The sequence below is a fragment of the Eutrema salsugineum genome, unplaced genomic scaffold (assembly GCF_000478725.1).
Source record: "Eutrema salsugineum unplaced genomic scaffold, Eutsalg1_0 scaffold_4, whole genome shotgun sequence".
NCBI lineage: Eukaryota > Viridiplantae > Streptophyta > Magnoliopsida > Brassicales > Brassicaceae > Eutrema > Eutrema salsugineum.
The window spans coordinates 6,385,132-6,408,442 of NW_006256686.1; the positions used below are offsets into that span (position 1 = coordinate 6,385,132).

The 23,311-nt window shown below is 39.7% G+C and overlaps 1 protein-coding gene and 2 non-coding genes across 3 annotated transcripts; 2 read left to right on the forward strand and 1 right to left on the reverse strand.

Moving 5' to 3' along the window:
• Positions 1-5,650: 5,650 nt before the first annotated feature.
• On the forward strand, positions 5,651-21,311 carry LOC112084418. The gene is made up of 2 exons (XM_024153547.1): positions 5,651-7,275; positions 21,182-21,311. Exons 1-2 carry the CDS (start codon positions 5,651-5,653, stop codon positions 21,309-21,311), a joined length of 1,755 nt encoding a protein of 584 aa, XP_024009315.1.
• Positions 6,237-6,342, reverse strand: LOC112084811. Its single transcript, XR_002898471.1, has one exon. It is a non-coding gene; the product is annotated as a small nucleolar RNA R71 (small nucleolar RNA).
• LOC112084835 lies at positions 12,554-12,660 on the forward strand. Its single transcript, XR_002898494.1, has one exon. It is a non-coding gene; the product is annotated as a small nucleolar RNA R71 (small nucleolar RNA).
• Positions 21,312-23,311: the final 2,000 nt, after the last annotated feature.

Genomic DNA, 23,311 nt, shown 5'->3' on the forward strand with positions numbered 1-23,311 from the left:
TTGCATAATATCTTGCATTCTCCAGATCTTCAAGTAACCCGTAAACACTTTAAGCCTTATCCCTAGAATAACCCTTTTTACACCTAGCCTAGATTGCCTTGCCTAGATTTTCTTTGATGAGAACCACCGAGATTTTTAATGAATGTTAAGAGCTAGTTGACTGGAAGTCAGATCTAAGTGTGTAGATTTTCGCATGACGGATTAACGGACTAGTTAGCTTGTATTTTGGTGAGAATTTTCTAGACTATATCCAAATAGATGTTTCACGATAAGTTATGGTTTAGAAGGACGGTCACAGAGATATTGTTTAGTTCCTGCGATTTTTTTTTTAAAAAATCCTTTCCTGACGTAAGTTTGTTTGAGGACAAACAAAAAGGTAAGTCTGGGAGAGTTGATAACACCGTATTTTGACCACTTTTATGGATCATAATTGTATCTTAAGCAGGTGTTTTAACTCTGTTTTCAATGGTTTTTAAAATGTTTTCAATGTTTTAGAGTTTCAAAAGACTTTACAGGAAACTTGGGCAAAAGATATGCAATTTGGAACAAATGAGCAATTTTGGATAAATGCAGACCATCAGAAGTATGATAAGCGATGAAGAGCTTCTCACCGTCTGATCACCCCCAAAATTTGAGACAACATAGAGGATCCAACCAGCTCTCTAATGCACTTTGTTTGGAGACAATCCAACGGTTAGATCTTCAGATACTCTCGATGCAAGAATGATAGAATATGCAGTTCCGGAAGAGAGCATGTGCCGGGACCGCGGCCAACACCCATTTTCCCGCGGGTAGAGCCACTCGACCGCGGACTTTGGTCGTTCACTTTCCAGACGACTTAATTAAAGCCCAGATCAATTCCTTTCATTATTTTTGAAGCCCTAAGTGTCCAGGACCACCCCAGAAGCTATAAATACCCCCATTTACGTCATTCCTAAAGGTGTGTTCTTTTCTGTACTTAAATTTTCGTGTGAGACTCAAACCCTAGAGAGGGAGGCCGCCGGTTTTGAAGGAGGAGCCGCCACTGGAGGAAGACATCGCGCCTCCATCTGCTTCTCCGTTCTTCGTTCTTCTTCCTTCTGTTCTTTAATTTCATGCACTTTCAATACTCTATGATGCTTTGTTACAATATGTTTGAGTAGTTACCCAGTTGGGTTTAAAGGGATTGTTCAAAGGGAATTTCATGTGTCTTTGCTTATGAATCGATAGATTTAGGATTATTAATCTTCTAGATGTTCTTCGTTTGCCTTTAATCTTACTGCGTGATTCTCTGCTGGCCACTTAGAAGCCGATCTGATATGATATGTTGCGAAAGCTTTCATTGATTGTCTGAACTAGGGTGAAACGAGCAATTCTTCTATAGGAGTGGAAACCTACCTGTAGTTGAGTTGTGAATATTGATGAGTATTGTTCTGCTATTGCATCTTCTCCCTTCCAGGATCGGAGTGGAAACCTACTGATCAAGGTTGCGAGAGATGTTGTTTAGTGCTGCGAAAGTAGGCTATTCATACTTCCGTGCCTCGAGTTCTAGATCATACGTAGTTGATTACCTTTATCATATGTTTAAAATCGACATAGCCTATACCATGAACCCCTGCGAAACCCCTTGAGCCCCAACGTTTGTTTTTAATTGTTTACAGCCTTCTAGTTTCAATCGATTTTTACCTTCAATTCTATTTGCTTTCCATTCGCTTGTTCTAGTTTAATCGCTTTTTAGTTGCTTTACTTGCTTTCGTTTTTGTCAATTGCTTTTTAGATTTTAATTGCTTTCTAGTTTAGATTTAGTGACAACCAAACCCAAAACCAAAACCGAAACCTTTTAGTTCTAAGCGTTGCATTGAATTTGTACTGAAACAACTAATTCTCTGTGGATCGATACCCTAAGTACTACAGCGCACATCTGTGCACTTGCAGACATTTAGGGGTTATAAATTTAAAACCTGAAGCTTAGTAAAACGAAAATAACAAAACCCCGTTTACAACCGCAATCAGGCTGCCTCCCCCTCAGTTTGATCAGTGTCCTCAATGATCACATTGTGGTTCTCAATACCAGGTAACTCCTTTCCACTCCTCAGTGTGATGGCCTTAGCATATTCCATGGGGTTGGGTTCTGGTTTTCCAGGTAGGTGACCTTGGTTCCTTGAGCTTGATGCCTAGTTTTGCTTCAGTTCCTTGATTTCCTGCTGCATGGCTGCATTTTGGCTTGCAAATATCTGTTGGCCCTAAAGTAGTTGTTGCAGAATACCAACCATATCTGACCGCTTCTGTGGCTGCTGAACCGTTGGTGGCTGAAACTGTTGTTGAACCGGCGCGTGCTGTTGGAACTGTGGTGGACCAAACCCTGGTGGTGCCTTTTGCTGCTGTGAACTGAAACTAGGACCTTGAAATGGTTGCTGTTGCTGACCAAAACCCTGATTCTGAGAAAACTGATTCTTAGGTTGAAAAGTTCCTTGAAATTTGTTTTTGGGAACAAAGTTCTGTGGAGCTTGAGGATTGGGATAGACCTGGTCTTGTGGGTTTGCTACATTGGGGTTCCTGTAAGAAAGGTTCTGATTGGCATTACCATACTGATATCTCTGGAACCTCTGATTCCCAATGTAGTTAAGCTCCTCCTGGGTTAGACTTTCTTCACTTATGTTCTCAAAGATTTGAGAAGGTTCTTCATACTCTCCTACAAAATGCATTGGCTTCTAAGTGGTGAATTTCAACTAGTCCAATTCACTCCTCAACTCCTGAACTTCCCTGATATATTCATAAATTGCATCATTATGTGTACATATTTTAGTCCAAATCATGTCTTATCTCATGCATTTTAGGTCTTTAAGCATTGTTTTAGGACTTAGGAGATTACATTAGGTCCAAGAGAGTTTTGCATGTTTTGGAGTGTTAAACAGTGCTTTTGGAGCCAATTTGGAGTGGAGGATGTGATTCAGATGAAGAAATGGAGTTGGAATGATCAAAAATGGTAAAAAGGAGCAATTTTGGGTTTCTCGGCAAAATGCTGTACTGAAAGTCGAAGATCCTCGGCCAAAATCCTTCCCGCGGGTAGCTTTCTCGGCCAAAAACACGTACCGCGGTCAAGTCTCTCGGCCAAAAATCTCGGGTGCAGATACATTTCCGAAATCGCGTCACCGGAAGATCTTGCCGGCCGATTCAGCTGTCGGAGTCTTCATAAAAGTTGGAGATAAATGAGTCAAGAGTTCAGAACAGTTGGAATCAAAGCATTTGGCCCACGTATCTGAAAGATATGGTAATCTGAAGACAGACCTCTCTCGCATCCATTCCGGAGCAATCCGATACTCCTGAATGATCGCCTGTCCGGGGAACCTTCCGGTCCGATTCAGTTGTCGGGGGCTTCATCAAAGTTGGAGACGATTAGATCATGGTTCCATAGCAAGTGGAATAATGGAATTCGGACGCGTGAGCAGAAAGTTGAGCTCGTCGGAAGAAACCCCTGTCTCGCTGCCGTCTTGGACCGACCCGATGAGCTCCGAAGAATGCAAAGGACGGCGCACTTCCAGGCAGATTCAGTTTCCGGGGTCTTCATAAGAATCAGAGATATTTGAGTCCTCTTTCCAGAACGTCCGAGATAATTCAATTCGGATCTATGAGCAAGAAGTTACCGTTTCCGGAATGGACACATGTCTAGACGCCTCTCTCTGATCGTGTAAATGCACTGCGGAGATGAGCCCTCCAGGAAGCCTTCCACTTCCCAAGCGCCGATAGTTTCTTCACCAAAGATTGAGCTGAATGAGTTATATTTCTCATGGAACTGGTTTTAGGTCATTTGGAGTTATGAGCTGAAAGTTACACTGAACAGAAGAGAAGCTGGTCAATTCGGGTTTTAAGAGATGCGACTGTAAGCTAAGTGTTGTGTCCTACCTCGGCGTGAATACCTCGGCATGTATGCCGAGGAGGCATTTTTACGAAGCCTTGGGACTATACCTCGAGGTAGGACATCGTTCTTTCAACACCAAGGCTCCCTTGATCACCAAAATGATCACAAAACGACTAAGTGTTGAAGCAGACCTTGGCGTGAACCCTTCAGCATGTTATGCCGAGCTCCTATGTTACACAAACCTCGGCTACCCAGCCCCTCGGCATGTTATGCCGAGGTCCTCATCTCTCCAACCCAGATCACAAACAAACCCTCTTCACGTTTCAAAGCTTTAACCGGATCAAAGGCCAAGTCTCATGCATGTTCTTCAAGTGTTCATCAAAGTTTCAACCCAGCACATGACCCCCTGGTGTATGGCCCTCGGTGTGAGACTTCTTCAGATGGCGAGGGGTGGCTCCAGCAACCCAGAAAGGGCGGGTCAGTACCCAGTTTGTCCTGGGCTGACCCGGCCCACACCCTTTTATATAAATAGTTTTTAGAGACTAAAACCCTAGTTATCCATTATCTTATCCTTTATCTTAGTTTCTCTTTGGTTTCTCTTTCCTTATCTGTGTAAAACCGACGTGATTAAGAGATATCTAAGAGATTTCATTATCTTAAAGCTGTTTCTTATCATTTCATCATCCGATCTCAGCTTCTAATCATGATTAACATCACCTCTTGCAAAGGAAATGGTGTGTTAATCATGATTAGTGAGTAGTTATCTTTTAAGCTTCTAGGTGTGTAGATTAGGGTGCTTAGATGATCGGTTTATGATGTTTAGGTTCTAGATTCTCATCTCCTTTCCTTAGTTAGCTGCTCTTAATGCTAGATCTTTGCACATCACTCTGATCTAGACCTTAGTCATTTCTCCACCCACAAGGTGTTTGATGAAATGTCTGAATGAGCTAGGCTAAGGGTTTATGCCTTTTTCATCATGGGAATGATTTGTTAAATGCATGAATGACATATTAGAACTGTTTCTTAATGCTCACTGATTCATATTTCACAAATGATGATTTGGTTTGAAAGTGGATTAAGGTAGAGATTAATGCCTTCATGAGAGGATTAGTCTAGATTTGAGTTTTAAGTTAATTGGTTTTGAGATCATGTGATTGCTTGTTGCTGCTTTCTGTGTAAGATTCGGTCTCTTTGAAATAGAAACCGTTTGGTCATTATTAGATTTGATACTTTATGCTTGTTGATTGCTTGATCTTGCTTAAGGTGAATTAATCTTGATTAAGTGATTTACAAAGAGATTATTGTCATGGGAATGAATTAATCTGCTTTTGAAGTCTAGACTAAAGAGTAACTTGCATTGCATTATTGTTCTTAGCATCATGAATAAATCTCTAAAGCACCCTAATCAATGATCACATCTAGAGGTTTAGCTTTCTCTTTGTTTTGAATCTGAGTCTTTGTTTTGTTGTCTTGTTGCTTGTTCTTAAATTACTGCTTGTTTTTTGTTTGTTTTATGTTTTAGATCACCTTGTTACCAATTCATCTGCTTGTTAGACTTGAATTAAGATAGCTCCTCATAGTTCTAGTGTCTAGAATCTCTCCATTTGGATTGATACCTCAAGTGCTACAATGACATGAGTAGTTGAGGAATTGATCAAGGATTGAAAAATTCCTGCTGCCAATTTGGCGCCGTTGCCAATTGGAGAGTTCATTCTAGCATTAGAACTTTGGATCTTCTTGAGATCAAGTCATTGTTTTCTTTTGTTTTACTAAGCTTTTATTTTCACCATGTTAATGTATATCACTAAGAGCATGCATCTCTTTGAGATGATGAATTTTCTCTTTTTCATTGTTACTAACTTGTCTTCCTTGATTCTCTTGAGCTTTGAAAGGTACCAAATTCACAAGAAGAGAAATGGAAAGACACGTTCTATTGAGCTGTTGGAGATGGACGTCCACAAGAGCATTATTCCAGTCCCAAAACCGCAACAACAGCCACAACCTCCAGCACTGACCCAAGCTCCAAAGAAAACGCCAACAGTTGGAAGCTGTGACACTCCTTGTAGTCATGGAAAGAGGTATGGCATCCACCCTCCTCCAATTGAAGCTGCGGCCTATGAGATCAAAGCAAGCTTGGTTAAGTTGATTCAAGAAACTAAGTTCTTGGGGTCTGGTATGGAGAATCCATATGATCATTTGGACTGCTTTGAGAGGTTGTGTGACACATTTAGGACTGGAGGAGTGCCCCACGACAGTATCAAGCTCATCTTGTTTCCATTTTCACTTGGAGAAAAGGCAAGCAAATGGGAGAGAGCATTACCATCCCACTTGGTAAATTCTTGGTATGATTGCAAGATGATCTTCCTCCAAAGGTTTTATCCCATACAAAGGACTATCCAAGCTAGGAAAGACATCTTGGGCTTCAAACAAAGAATCCATGAGACCTTTGATGAAGCATGGGAGAGACTTAAAGGCTACACTAGAGATTGTCCCCATCATGGGTTCCAACAAGAAGCTATTCTTAGTATCTTCTATTGGGGAGTTGATAGAGAGCATAAATGGACATTGGATGCAGCTAGCAATGGGCGTTTTGCGACTCTTACCATAGAACAAGGAGAGTTACTTGTTGAGAATTTGGCCAAGAGCAATGAAAGATATAAAGAGCTTGATACTGAATATTGTCAAGATGGTAAAACTGAGGTGGAGCTTCGTTTTCAGCAAGAGTCTGTTCCACAAGAGCAAGCTGCTTCAAAGACTCAAGAAATGGAGCTGAACAGCATGTTCCAACAACTTCTGAAGGGACAAGATGAGCTCACAACAAGAGTAAAGCGTTCATACAATGATCTCCACAACAAAATAGAGAGTTTAACCTCTCAAGTGAATCACATGGAGAGCAAAGATCATGAAGCTGCTGTAAAGGAGATAGAACGTGTACTCTTTTGTCCACAAGAAGACATTGCTCTTAGAGTTCTTTCTTCACAAGACAATGAGGACATTGAGCAACTCAGTGGAGAGGTGACCCTTGGAACTGAAGTTTTCGCTATAAAAGACATCCATGGAGCTTCTAGAGACAAAGTTCAGATTACTGCTGAAGAAAAGGCCGAACAACAGCTTCAGAAAGAAGAAAAAGCTATTGAACCGCCAGCTTATGTGTCTGTAAGTCTCTGTGATGAGTTTCAAAACTTTGAGATGACGTATGTGGGGACTTGTGGAATGAAAGAGAAGGATCAGCCGTTTGCTGCTTGTGAGAAAAAGAAAGAACACCAAAGAGAGCTTGATCTTGAGTTCATTGATGGTGAGAAGTTCTTTAGTGATGATGAGGATTGCTTGGAATCTCCACCTCCTACACCAGGTGAGAAAGAGATCAGCAGCAACAAAAGCAATGGTTCAGAGTCCCAAGACAAGCGCCCAACAAGCATTAAACCATTCACTCTTGGGTCTTCTTCTTCTCAAGTCTTAGCTCTCACTCCATGGAAGTTTGATGGTGGAGCTGTGGAATACAAAGTTAAAGGCAATGTGAGATCAAGACCATTTGCCAAAGTCAGAGCTATCCTCACACAAGAACTCATAGACAAGGGATCTGGTGGTGTCCAAGAGCTGATGAACAAGGACCTCATGCTTGAATTCATGGACATGACAAGGAGCATCAAAGCTCCTCCTCTCCCTCATTAAGAAAGGTTTTACAAAGTCAAACTTAGTGACTTTAAACAAAGTGCTCTTGGGAGACACCCCAAGCTTATCCTTGTATATAGTCTTTTTAATCTTTTCTTTAGTATTTTCAGAACGTTTTGATGGGTTTGCTAAGTGATCTCAGATTCTAGAAAGCGTTCTTGCTCAATGGTTTGAAGGAACAAGTGCAGAGAGGAGCTTAAAGGTGGCGGCCTTATGATTCAAAGGAGCAGTGAACCCGACACCTCGGCCAAGCACCTCGACATGATCATTACCGAGGTCTCATGTTTGATCTTCACGGAATAAAGTGCTGTGAGAAGCCTTGGAGAGCCAAAGCCGAGGTGTTCTTGAGCTAATACCGAGGTGCCCTTGCTACTTACACAGAAACTTGTCCACCTCGGTATAGAAGCCTCGGCATGGCTAGGCAGAGGGGTCCCTGAACGAGCATGAACAAAAAGGGACGCTTGAGAGACTTGAATCCAAGCAGAGGGTTCAAAGCACCAGCATCCTCCTCCATGTCCAATGCCTCCATTCTATCATGAACAAGTCTGGTAACTCTCCAAACTAATGGTACATATGCATCTAGTTCTTAATTTTTCATTTTGCATTTTTCTTGCTTTTTCCTTTCACTTCTCTCTTATGCTTTTATAACACAGAGGACTGTGTTATTTAAGTGTGGGGGAGGAGTTTAGTGTTTACTAATCATGTTTTCTTTGATCTTATTTTCCACTTTGAGTCTTGAATCTCATGTAGTTGCATCTAATCAGAAAATTTTCACAAAAAAATGTTCATTCTAGTTGCATTCACATTTTTAGGATCGAGTCTAGTTGCATCATATAGGTTGCATCTTGCTGGGAGTAATGATAGGTTTTCTAGAGAGTACATCACTTTGAGAACTTGAACTGAATATGCTTGTGAATCTTTTTCTGTGCTTGCAAAGTCTGAAACGATTTGAATCTAAGAAGCAAGTTTGAATTGAACTCAACTCTAGCTAAGTGATAACCCTGAACTTGAAATGTAAATATCTTTTGATGCATTGCTTGAATAGGCTTGTGGATACCGACATACATACTTGAGCTAGAATCGTTGCTTTTACCACCCTCCTTCCTTAGCTCAAGTAGCTGAATCCGCATCATGGATCAGTTCCCTCACCTTGAACCCATCTTTCTTTCGAGCCAATGTTCGTGTGTGAATTGTAAGGCCACCTTGGACTGAACTTGGCAGAAAGTGTTAGGTTTAGAGCGACAAGGGCTTGGCTCATTGAGTGATATGTTCCAACATCAAGGAACCAAGAGTATTGGTGAGAAATAAGTGTGGGGGAAAAGACTTGTTGGTGAGTGGAAAAAGGTGAGCTGAGTGGAAAAGTGAGAGTGGAAATAGCTAGGGGAATGAATGAAAATGAATTAAGTCTTGGATGTGAAAAGATAAGCTCTGAAATGAAAAGAAGCCAAAGGCTCAAGTGTCTAAAAGAGGCTATATGCTATGAAAGAAAAGAGCTGTGTGAATAAGTGAAAACCAAGGCTTGAAAATGAAAGAAAAAGGCGAGTCCCCTAGTGAAAAGAAAACGATTGTGAAGAGTGAGGATTCTGAGAGGGTGAGCAAGTGAGAAACGCTTTGAGTGGAGTGTGGGGTGTGATGAGTCTTGCCCTTGTATGCATCGGTTGCTTTTTACCTTTAGCATTCTGCCGAAGTTTGGTCGTTCATAGAGAGATCCTTGTTGCATTGCACCCGCTTGAATATTGATGAGATCATTTTTATCTCATGACCTTACCCTAGCCAAGCCAGCCTATTTGAACATTGCATCATTTGATTCACCTGATAAAAGCTTATTGAATGTGAAAGAGTTGAGAGAGAGGAGAACTTGTGGAGATTCCTTGTTGAGTTGATATATATCTGAGTATGGCTTTGCATTGCATAATTGAGCATGAACTTGAATTCTCATTGTGATCACTTCTCTCTAAAAGGAAATATGAACTCCCAATGCATTCAACCTCTCTCTCTCATGTGTTCTTTTTGCTTGAGGACAAGCAAAGGATAAGTGTGGGGGAGTTGATATATTCATAAATTGCATCATTATGTGTACATATTTTAGTCCAAATCATGTCTTATCTCATGCATTTTAGGTCTTTAAGCATTGTTTTAGGACTTAGGAGATTACATTAGGTCCAAGAGAGTTTTGCATGTTTTGGAGTGTTAAACAGTGCTTTTGGAGCCAATTTGGAGTGGAGGATGTGATTCAGATGAAGAAATGGAGTTGGAATGATCAAAAATGGTAAAAAGGAGCAATTTTGGGTTTCTCGGCAAAATGCTGTACTGAAAGTCGAAGATCCTCGGCCAAAATCCTTCTCGCGGGTAGCTTTCTCGGCCAAAAACACGTACCGCGGTCAAGTCTCTCGGCCAAAAATCTCGGGTGCAGATACATTTCCAAAATCGCGTCACCGGAAGATCTTGCCGGCCGATTCAGCTGTCGGAGTCTTCATAAAAGTTGGAGATAACTGAGTCAAGAGTTCAGAACAGTTGGAATCAAAGCATTTGGCCCACGTATCTGAAAGATATGGTAATCTGAAGACAGACCTCTCTCGCATCCATTCCGGAGCAATCCGATACTCCTGAATGATCGCCTGTCCGGGGAACCTTCCGGTCCGATTCAGTTGTCGGGGGCTTCATCAAAGTTGGAGACGATTAGATCATGGTTCCATAGCAAGTGGAATAATGGAATTCGGACGCGTGAGCAGAAAGTTGAGCTCGTCGGAAGAAACCCCTGTCTCGCTGCCGTCTTGGACCGACCCGATGAGCTCCGAAGAATGCAAAGGACGGCGCACTTCCAGGCAGATTAAGTTTCCGGGGTCTTCATAAGAATCAGAGATATTTGAGTCCTCTTTCCAGAACGTCCGAGATAATTCAATTCGGATCTATGAGCAAGAAGTTACCGTTTCCGGAATGGACACATGTCTAGACGCCTCTCTCTGATCGTGTAAATGTACTGCGGAGATGAGCCCTCCAGGAAGCCTTCCACTTCCCAAGCGCCGATAGTTTCTTCACCAAAGATTGAGCTGAATGAGTTATATTTCTCATGGAACTGGTTTTAGGTCATTTGGAGTTATGAGCTGAAAGTTACACTGAACAGAAGAGAAGCTGGTCAATTCGGGTTTTAAGAGATGCGACTGTAAGCTAAGTGTTGTGTCCTACCTCGGCGTGAATACCTCGGCATGTATGCCGAGGAGGCATTTTTACGAAGCCTTGGGACTATACCTCGAGGTAGGACATCGTTCTTTCAACACCAAGGCTCCCTTGATCACCAAAATGATCACAAAACGACTAAGTGTTGAAGCAGACCTTGGCGTGAACCCTTCAGCATGTTATGCCGAGCTCCTATGTTACACAAACCTCGGCTATCCAGCCCCTCGGCATGTTATGCCGAGGTCCTCATCTCTCCAACCCAGATCACAAACAAAACCTCTTCACGTTTCAAAGCTTTAACCGGATCAAAGGCCAAGTCTCATGCATGTTCTTCAAGTGTTCATCAAAGTTTCAACCCAGCACATGACCCCCTGGTGTATGGCCCTCGGTGTGAGACTTCTTCAGATGGCGAGGGGTGGCTCCAGCAACCCAGAAAGGGCGGGTCAGTACCCAGTTTGTCCTGGGCTGACCCGGCCCACACCCTTTTATATAAATAGTTTTTAGAGACTAAAACCCTAGTTATCCATTATCTTATCCTTTATCTTAGTTTCTCTTTGGTTTCTCTTTCCTTATCTGTGTAAAACCGACGTGATTAAGAGATATCTAAGAGATTTCATTATCTTAAAGCTGTTTCTTATCATTTCATCATCCGATCTCAACTTCTAATCATGATTAACATCACCTCTTGCAAAGGAAATGGTGTGTTAATCATGATTAGTGAGTAGTTATCTTTTAAGCTTCTAGGTGTGTAGATTAGGGTGCTTAGATGATCGGTTTATGATGTTTAGGTTCTAGATTCTCATCTCCTTTCCTTAGTTAGCTGCTCTTAATGCTAGATCTTTGCACATCACTCTGATCTAGACCTTAGTCATTTCTCCACCCACAAGGTGTTTGATGAAATGTCTGAATGAGCTAGGCTAAGGGTTTATGCCTTTTTCATCATGGGAATGATTTGTTAAATGCATGAATGACATATTAGAACTGTTTCTTAATGCTCACTGATTCATATTTCACAAATGATGATTTGGTTTGAAAGTGGATTAGGGTAGAGATTAATGCCTTCATGAGAGGATTAGTCTAGATTTGAGTTTTAAGTTAATTGGTTTTGAGATCATGTGATTGCTTGTTGCTGCTTTCTGTGTAAGATTCGGTCTCTTTGAAATAGAAACCGTTTGGTCATTATTAGATTTGATACTTTATGCTTGTTGATTGCTTGATCTTGCTTAAGGTGAATTAATCTTGATTAAGTGATTTACAAAGAGATTATTGTCATGGGAATGAATTAATCTGCTTTTGAAGTCTAGACTAAAGAGTAACTTGCATTGCATTATTGTTCTTAGCATCATGAATAAATCTCTAAAGCACCCTAATCAATGATCACATCTAGAGGTTTAGCTTTCTCTTTGTTTTGAATCTGAGTCTTTGTTTTGTTGTCTTGTTGCTTGTTCTTAAATTACTGCTTGTTTTTTGTTTGTTTTATGTTTTAGATCACCTTGTTACCAATTCATCTGCTTGTTAGACTTGAATTAAGATAGCTCCTCATAGTTCTAGTGTCTAGAATCTCTCCATTTGGATTGATACCTCAAGTGCTACAATGACATGAGTAGTTGAGGAATTGATCAAGGATTGAAAAATTCCTGCTATCATTCCCTAGTGAGCCTATGTTCTGAGCTTGAACCTTCAGATCTATTTGATCTGTCATAGTCTTCACCATAAGTGTCATTGCTCATTGCTAAGTTCTCCACTAGCTCTAAAACAGCATGTATCTCCTTTCCCAGAAAGTTCCCATTGGAAGCAGTATCCAACTGGTTTCTAATCTTGGGAAAAGCTCCTCTATAAAGTGTGCTGAGAAGGGAAGCCTCACTAAGCCCATTGTGTGGGCATTGGTTTGTGTAGCTCCTGAATATTTCATATGCTTCACCAAAACTCTCATTGCTGTGCTGAGTGAAGCTAGAGATTTGGTTCCTCAGTTTTGCAGTTCTTGAGGTGGAGAAGAACTTAGATAGGAAAGCTTGCTTGCATTGCTCCCAGGTTTGGATGGAGCCTCTTGGAAGATTCTTCTCCCATTGGTGAGCTTTGTCACCAAGACTGAAGGGAAATTATCTAAGCTTGAAGCTGTCCTCAGAAACTCCATTTATCTTTGTCAGGTCACACACTTTATCAAATTGATCTCAGTGTTCCAAGGGATCTTCCATTGCTAATCCATGGAACTTTGAGTTCTGGACCATATTCAACAAGGATGCCTTCACTTCAAAGTTGTTGTTTTGCACAGGTGGTGCCTGAATTCCAGCTCCATACTGATGAGCGTTGGCCCTGTCATTCTCTCCAACATAGACTTGTGGTTGCTCATATCTTCTTTGCTGGTGTTGGAAGGGCTGATGTTGGTGGTGCACCTGTTGTCTTTGCTGTACATTGGACTGATGCCTGATGTAACCCTTGACCAACTCCATGACCAGCTATATTACCAGATCCATTACCCTGAGCCTGTTGCTCCTGAACTGGTTATTCTATGTCTACCACGTGCTCTCTTTGTTCTTCCGTATCAGCCTGATCAATCTGTCTTCCACGCCTGTTCCTTCTCCTCCTTGGTACCAAAAGATTATTGTTGTCGTTGAGAGGGCAAGGTGGACCACAGCTTCTTGATCTAGACCTGGTGTTCATGCACCTGAAATCACAAACAGAACTTGAAAGTAATCAGTAAAAACAAGGAAATAAGCACTTGATCTCAAGAACAGATCAGAGCTTAATGCTAAACAATCCACAATTTGGCAACGACGCCAATTGATAGAAAAGACTTTTTAGGGTCTCAGGACTATCAATCCCCTTGTCAATGTAGCACAAAGAGGTTATCAATCCAAGAATGTGGTGATAGACACTAAGCTATGTGATCAGTTTCTCAATTCAAGTAAACAAGAGTGGTTTTGATAGATTAATGACAACTACAAACTTAAAACAAGATTAATCACTAGGAAGTGATCAAACAAAGAACCAAGCAAATGATAAATGATGAGAATGTATGTATGATGATGAGAAAGGTCTTAGACATGATAGTGGATTAGGGTGCCTTCAGTGATAAACTAGTGAGCTAATGAATCATATGATCAAGCAAACCATTCAACTTAAACATCATTAATTAAGTTAATCCTCTCATGAAGGTATCAACTCGTATGCTAGAACAGTTTCTAACCCAATCATCATTAGTGAAACATGAATCAACAAGCATTAAGAATCAGTTTAATCTGTCATTTAAGCATATAGACAATCATTCCCATGATGAATAACACTTAAACCTCTAACAACCTTGGTTCAGACATTTCATCAAACACTTTTGGTGCATGAAATATCCAGAATCTAGACCACATATGATTTGTATGGATCTAGCATTAAAAACAGGTTGTAGAGAATGGAATATGCATGATCTAACCCCTAAGCTCACTAATCTACCACTTAAGCACCCTAATCTACATATCTAAGACCTTAATATGGGATTACTCACTAATCATGATCAACACACTAGATCCTTTGCAAGATGTGTTATTAATCATGATTAGAAGTGTGATTTGATGATGAGAAATGATAGAAAAAGATAGAAAACACTCTTCAAAACGATATTAAACTTAAAAGCAAGGTATTAACAAGTGGTTTTTCACCAAAAAGGAAAAGGAGACTAAAGATAGGATAAGGTTCTCTCCAAATTAGGTCTAAAAAGTATTTATAGAAGCCTTGGACGAACCGGGTCAACCCGGAACAAACCGGGTACTGACCCGGCTTCGGTGGGTAAAGAAGAAGTTTGCCACGGTCTAGCAGGTTTTGGTCAGGTCGTGGGAAGTGACCGTGTCAAGTCCTGTATCTCTTGTTCTTGGGTGAATCATGGTGCCACAGGTTTCCTCTGATCGTGATGCATGGCCGTGTCAAACGCCGAAAGGTTGCACAAAGTTGTCACTGCCAAGTGTTACCTTGCCACGGTCAAGTGTAGACCGTGCCATGAAGATCGTGTCAAACCTGTTTTACTCCAAACTTGTTTAGTCTTACTCCTCTTCCAACAATTGGATTAAACCAATCACATTTGAAGAGAACAGTTTTCAGCCTTAACAATTCAGGATACTCCACTTCAATTATTTCTTGCAGAACTCCATAAAAATCTATTTCACCCCTCACACAAACTCCATAGTTAGTTGTCGCCTGCTTTCACTGTGACGGTATGTGTGAAAAACATAGCTCTGAGTGAAATACATGGAAGCTGTCGTTATTATTTCCATCGGACCAAGGAGTAACTGATGGAACCATGTTAGAAATTCATCCGGATCATTCGGGTCCACCTAATGAGAAAAAAATCTTGCCTTAATTTCTTAATTATGGATATCAAAGTCTATTAATTTATATTTTATACGTACTTGCGCTTTTAACCACTAGGCATAGTGCTGGTCTTTACGATCATTGATTTCAGTTTCAAAAACCCCAGAGATGCATTCTTTGACCTCATCAACAATGTGCTGAAAAAACAACTAACAATTAATTAAGACCGACAGATTACTATAGATATATATATGTAAACACAACTAAAAATGTACCTCTCGTATGATGATAACTCTTTGCAGTTTAGCAGGATCAACGTATGTGCACTGTGATAATCTTTTTCATTGGACCACCAAACTTCCTTCAGTTTTCCACTAAGACATCCGATCGGCGAGAATATGTCAGGTACACCCTCAACTACATATGTATGGCCAACTCCTCCATCATCATATCGATGAGTAGCTCGTTTGCGTGTTCGTACTTTTGGTGCAAAATAGTACGACGTGCGAAGTTTTTTGCGTCAAGCTTCCCACCACAATTGAACCTTCCACTTTAGCTAGGTTTTTGGATTTACCCTTAAGATGCTTCATGAAACGCTCGAACGGATACATCCACCTATACTGAACCGGTCCACCGAGCTTTACTTCATGAGGGAGATGAACATGAAGATGTTCCATAACATCAAAAACGATGGCGGGAAGATCTTTTCCAAATTATACAACAAGATTGGAATATTTGATGCCAGTTGTGCTATTACATCAGCTGATAATGTTCGTGTACTAAGATCTCAGAAGAAAGGACCAATGCCTCCAACAGCTTCATGGACATTTTTGGGCAAAAGTTGAGCAAATGCAAATGAAAATAATCGTTGCATAAACACGTGGCAGTCATGACTTTTCATCCCTGTTACCCCTTCTCAATAGATTTAGAAAGATTAGAAACATACCCATCAGAAAACTTAACGTCAGATGAAACGCATTTGAACAGTGCTGACTTCTGATCTGCACTCAACCGAAATACAGGAACTGGTGCTTTCCAATTTCTCAGTATATGCAACTCACTTCTGTTGCATAAATCAGGCAACTCCAATCTTGACTTACCATTGTCTTTTGTTCTTCCTGTTATGTTCATAACTGTATGCATGATGTTATCAAAAAGTTTTTCTCAATGTGCATGACATCAAGATTGTGTCTGAACAGATGATCTTTCCAATAGGGTAGTTGCCAAAAGATACTTTTTTGTGCCAATTACATATGATGAACTCCATAACCTTCAGGCATATTTGCAAGAGTGTGCCAGTTTCCCCCACGGGGTACTGTTTCCTCTGCCCCCCAATGCTTGATTTGCGCATGTATATCAGCTCCGGTTAAGTTTACAGGTGGAGGGACATGTACACTTTTGTTCTTCCTAAATAACCTCTTGTTCCTCCAATATGGATGGTTATCCGGTAAAAACTTGCGGTGACAATCAAACCAACAGGTTTTTCTACCATGTTTTAGCTGAAACGCATCAGTTCGATCAAGACAATAAGGACAAAATAACCTCTCATGGGTAGTCCATCCTGATAGCATACCATAAGCGGGGAAATCGCTGATTGTCCACATAAGCACAGCCCGCAGAGTAAAACATTTTCCTGTTGAGTAGTCATATGTGCGAACGCCGGTATACCATAACTGATTCAACTCATGTATAAGTAGCTGCAGAAATACATCGAGAGCTCGCTACGGATGATTGGGACCTGGAACCAAAATACTAAGGAAAAAAAATTCCCTTTGCATGCACATATCTGGAGGAAGGTTATAAGGGGTTAGGATTACTGGCCATAATGAATATTGTGTACCAGACATACCAAATGGACTAAAACCATCAGTGCACAGACCAAGATAGACATTCCGTTTGAACTTAGCAAAATCTACGTATACCGTAGTGAAGTGTTTCCATGCCTTTGCATCTGATGGATGAACAACTTCACCATCTACTTGTGTATGTTCTGCATGCCATCTCATTGATGCAGCTGTCATTTCTGATTGATAAAGCTATTTCAACCTATCAGTTATAGGGAGATACCACATACAATGGTACGGTATCCTTTTACGCCCACCAGTTTGTGGCTTGTATCTTGGTTTTTGGCAAAATCGACATTCCTCCAGCTGATCATCATCTTTCCAGAAAATCATACAATTGTCAACACATACATCTATCATATCAGAAGGTAGACCAAGACTAAAAATCAACTTCTGTATTTCATATTATGTTGCCGCTGCCGAGTTATCCTCCGGTAGATACTCTTTCAGAAGATCAGCCCAATCATCCATGCAAACCTCAGCCAGGTTATGATATATTTTAATTAACATCATCCTAGCTGCCAACGATAATTTAGACAGACCTTCTCTACATCATTTGTAGATTGGCTGATTAGCATTGTCTAAATATCATAAAATAATTTGGCATCTACATCAAGTTCTTCAACAGCATTATCAGCATGCGTTTCATGAAATACATCAGTCACCATCTCATGCATTCTATCATGATCTAGACCTTGATCAGATTGATACTGATTACGCTGATGACCATAATTTGAATCGTCAAAATCAACATGACTTTGATAATTACCACTACTACCAGCATTTCCATGAGTATTAGAGCATCTCCAACCCTACTCCATTTTTTGCTGCAAACTCTATTTTGGAGTAAATTTCATTCCAACCCTACTCCATTTTTGACTGCGAAATGGAGAAAAAATAGAGATTGCTCCATATTTGGAGTAAACCTTTATTGTACTCCATTTTACAGCTATACTTTTTTTATTTACAATCTGATCCTTAAAATATTAAATCATTATAGTTTTATACTTTTTATCAACACAGCATTATTTTCGACATTATATATGGCTATATGAATTTTTGTTTTCAGATATACACTTAATATTTGTATGACACATATCACTTTGACTTTTATATATATAAAATTAAAAAATGGTCTTTATGCATGTATATATATATATAACTATCGGTTTAATAATTAAGTTTTTATTTTATGATTCATGTTTATAAGATTTTTTGACAAGATTATAGGACTTTAATAGTTTAAAAAAATATAAAATAAACAATCATAAATATTTGAACACTAAAATTTTTATTTCAAAATATTACAACTTAAAATAAACTGAAAAATACACAACAAGTGCTAAAATCAAAGATAAACATAAACATTTAACACAACAAATACAAACAATTTAATATTCTGCTAAATCGCTTCCTGATCCACTAATATCATTAAAATATTGTCCAAACGAAGTTGATGGAGGAAGAAATTCTTGATTTTGTTGTTGAGCATTCCGCTTTTGTAAAATTTTTGTTTGTTCGCCTTGAACATATGCACGAATATTTGGATCTGATATGGAACTCATGTCATAAAATAATATTTTGTTTTCCATCTTCAGCTCTTTCAAAGCATAGTTTTTCTGTTGAATCTCCAGATGATCTTGCCTTTGTGCAGTTGTCTTCTTTAATTGCTCCAAAAGTTGTTTATTTCCTTCTTCTAAAGTGTTGATAACTGATGTTGTTTGATCAACAAGTTTTCTTTTATTTTTGAATTTCTTGATCCCCATTGGTCGTGGAGAGGGAGATCCGCTAGTAAGCTCATCAGTATCATCTAAGTTTAAAGAAAATGAAGACAAACCTGGAGATGCTTGTGTAGGAGAATCAATGGAATTTCCAGACTCGAACGATGTATACTCGACACGAGGTGGGATTAATATGCGTTTAGGATCGGCACCATCTTTAAACTTTTCAAAGTTAATAATAATATTCCAAACATGTTCAAATCTCCAACCTGTTTTGAACTTTGGATCTTCTTGTAGCATTAGTTTGGCTTGACTGAACTGCATATCAATAAAAAACAAAAATGTTACTATTCAAAAAGTAGGAATACAATTCCTCTACACATCAAAAATAAAACATAGCCTTAAAACGTGTTACACGACATAATGACTACATGTGTCATTTTACATAACATGATAATTGAGGATGAGCATGATCTCGAAGCACCAATTGAAATTGGAAGAGAAGCTCCACCTCCAGAATTTCAAATAGTTGATGATGACAATATCAAGTTCCAAGAGTTTCTCCGTCGATTTAGAGAAATCAAAGATAAAGAAGCTCATTTTTCACTTCGAAATGCATTAATTGATCATTTGTGGGAAAAATATAGTAATTGTGCTGTTTAAATTTCCTAAGTATTATGATATTATGTATTTTTCTTTATTTAATAAAATTTCTTATGCTTTTATGATTTTATGTAATATTTTTATTTAATAAATATTTTTATTTTATTAAATTCGTAAATTATAAATATTTTAGATAAAATAAAAATAAATAGGTTATTTTGTAACTTCTAAAAGTTATAGGTTATTAAAAGTAAAAGAAAAATAAAATTTATTAGGAATATTCTTTTTTGGAGACAAAAATGGAGTCATACATTGGAGCAAAACACAACTCCATTTTGGAGTTACTCCATTTTTGAGTAAAAAATGGAGATTTACATTGGAGATGGTCTTACGGCCATATCCTTCTCCATGTCGATACCAAACAAAATATTGCGGCATAAACCATCTATTTAATAAATGCGTCCACACGGTATTGGTTAGTGTATATCTTGTATTCTTCCATTCAAACAAGGATAAAACATCTTGCCGGTTTCTTTCGTTCTCTCCATATCTGTCGCCTGATACATGAATATTTCTAACCCGTTCTTGAATTCTTCTGTCAACGCCCCATCTGAATCGCTACGCATATACATCCAGCTTCTTAGCTCATATATAGACATCTTGAAAATAACTCAAAAAAAAACAATCTCTTTCTATTGTTTAGACAATATAAGAGACAGTCTCTTGTGTCCCGTGAAGCCGTGTGAATGGAGAAACCTTTTAATATTATTACTTCTTCTTTCAAAGAAATAACTACTAATTCGGGTTTCCAGCAAAGGACAACCCAATATATCGGGTTTTACAACACTATAATAAGTTTTAGGAGACCTAAAATGGGTCTCCAGGATTATGATGCTCTTATGTTTGAATGATGATGTGTTGTGAATAAAAGAAATGAATATGTATTTGTAAGAAAATTTTGGACATTAGAACGCTTTTACGACGAAATTTTACATCGCTTTTACATCCAACCTTCATATTACGACGATTTTACGTCGATTGTGCGATACAATATTTCATCGACATTAGTTAGGTGAACATGTTTTAAATGGTTTTCACCTACCTTTTTTGGCGACATATATTCGTTGTAATTGTACATCGGATTATGTCATCATGAATTCGTCGTAATGTTACATCCAATTTACGACGATTTTGCAATAAATATCAAATATCTCTTTATCGATGTATAATCGTCCTAAGTTGTACGACGGCATTATGACGAATATATTTACGACGGTTGTTGCTTTGGCAGAAACTCGATATATATATAGTCGTCTGCGGCTTAAACCTCCCAGGTTTAGACACTACAACCAACGGTTTGTTACGACGATTTACAAATCGTCGCAAATATATGATGATTTTACGGCAATTTTACGAAGCACAAAACATCGTAAAATCGTCGTATATTTGCGACGATTAGTAAATTGTCGTAACAAACCGTTGGAAAACAATTGTTTTCTTGTAGTGTCTAAATCTGGGAGGTTGAAGCCGGAGACGACTATATATATGTCGAGTTTCTTCCAAAGCAACATAGGAAGTAAACCAATATTCATAGACACCCTAACTTTCTGTTTTTCTGCTAATCTCTCTTCTGTTTGCCCTAGTTTCAGAAGCCTTTGAAGCATGGATCATTCAAGAAGAAACCCTAACACGGAGCAAAGGTCCTACGACCTGTGTGAAGATCTCTGCGCATGTGAATCACCCTCCAGGCGTGATTTTGATCATCATCTTTGGAACCCTAATCCGAACCACCACCATGGAGACTAGCGTCCTCCACACCACTGAGATGAGCCCTATTCGCCACACCTGGTGAACCGTCGACCATCTCATCCTCTTCCTCATCAGATTATGCACCAAAACGCTGAGGCTGATCGATTTAGGCTCCAACTAGATCGATTAGACACTACAGTGAATGAGTTTCTTGATCTACAACCCATTGCTGAGTCTAACCTTTTTGTGTAATTGGAATCAATGTCCTCTGATTTTAGCAGGAAGTTTGAATGTCTCTCTGACCGAATGAAGACTCTAGAAATGCAGAAGCTCAAAGATGATGCAGTTCTAGAGAAGAGACTTAAAGACATCAAAGAAGGCGAGGCTAAGAACAGCATCGCCCTTTGCTGAATCTAACCTTGGTTTGAAACTGGAATCGATATCCTCTGACTTTAGCAGGAAGTTTGAGTCTCTCTCTAATCTTTTGAAGACTCAGGAGGAACAAAAGCTTAAGGATAATGCAATTTTAGAACAGAGACTTAAAAATGTTGAAGAAGGGGAGGCAAAGAATGCGATGTCACTCTTTCGTGCACTTAAAGAACAAAGAAGCTGTAGTGTCCTGATCGAACACTTGAAGAGAGATTTCAAAGACCGCAAGTGGTGCTCTAATGGAGATAAGTTAGAGATAATTGAAGAGATGGAAAAGATCACAAACAAGACAGAAGAGGTTGATGCTACTTTAGATAAAGTTTTTTATGCTTTAGATGATGTAGAAGAGAAAGTTGAAAACTTTCTAAAGGTCATAAGGAGTATGATCTGAAATCTGGAATCAATGATTTGGACACCCAAGACGTGCCTGACAACCACTGGAAGCAAGAGCACAACAACGGAGAAAAAGAAATTAAAGAAGCAAGCATGGAGAGCCGGACGAAGCTGACCGCGACTGGAAGCACTTCACCCACGGCCGGATTCACTTCCACTGCGGCTCCAAGCTCCTCACCCGCGGTGGAGCATGATTCTTCAGATTGGTAGAGCTTTCAACCTCTTCCTGAAGACTGTTTGATATAAGACTCGGGTGAGACTTATAAGATTGCGGAATCGATGGCTTGGTGGGATCAACACGCGGGCTATGGCACTCTCTCGTGAGGATCTCTGATACTGCGGCTCAACTCTTGGTGAATCACACACGTAAGATCAAGCAAGAAGTTCTTAGACACAAGCTAAGAAAAACATGGTTATTTTATTGATATCGGGAAAAAAGGTTAAAGTGCAAGAGCTGAGTGGGAGTTTATGAACAGTGTTTGAACCTTCTAGAGTTTGACTCAAAGAAATAAAAACGACACTAAGGACTCAAAACAACAGGACTTGTAAAAAGAAATAAAGTAAAATGGCAAAGCGTCTCATTTGGACACAAAAATAGAAAGTTCACTTAAAATTAAAAAGGAAAAGAAACTAATCGTGTGCAACCTTTTCTGGACTTGTTCCGTGCACCTATGATACTCTCTAGTGTGTTAGACACCACTAGGATATTCCCATGTTACCTGCACAGATCGTATAAATGGAAAATACCTGGTTTCGCCGGTTGTGGGCTTGCTTGATATGTCAGTGGGTAGCTCGTTAGTCTTGAGGTTTTCTTCGTTAGTCTTGATGTCTTCTCCGTCTAGAGTCCTGCTAACGTTATGTCCTGCGAGTTCTTCAAGTATCTTCACGCGTCCCACTTCATGTTCCTCTTCTTGTTTCATTTGCTCGCTATCGGCCACGAGTCTTGAAACGGTTGTATCTTGAGGGTCCAATGCAGTCTCTTCGAGATTCTTGGTGTTCCGTGCTCCATTTCCTGCCAAGTAAACATGTATACCTGGTTCTAGTTGAGGCTGGCTCTCTTTGAGGCTCAGACGCGCGAAACCCTCCATTATATCTAAATCGGGTCCTTTGGGGCCGTCTTGCGTGTAATGCTCTTGAGACACGGGTTTGAATGCATCTCCAAGTTCCATGGTACTTAGAAATGATTCCACGGCCAAGTTGAACCCTTCTATAAGCCTCCTTGCTTTGGAACAGGTCATGGGTGCTTCTTTGAGCTCGGGAACAATCTTTGGGTCTAGTGATGGTTCGATGGCCTCATCACTGTTCATCAGAAAATCGACCCCTTGTGGCCAGACATCTGGAAGCAACGCTGCCTTCAAGTTTTCTTCAGATACAGCAAGGAGACTAAGGAGAACATCTACACTTATTTCAGAAGAGCCAGGTATCTATCTTTTCCTATATCATCACCTGATGCAGCTTTTATAGGATCCACCTCAAAGATCCCCAAGAAGCTAGTAACTACAGAAACAAGATCAGCAAAGAAGCACTTGAAGAGTTCAATCAAGTAGTTCAGAGACTACAAAAAACATATTCAAAAAACAAAAAAAAAT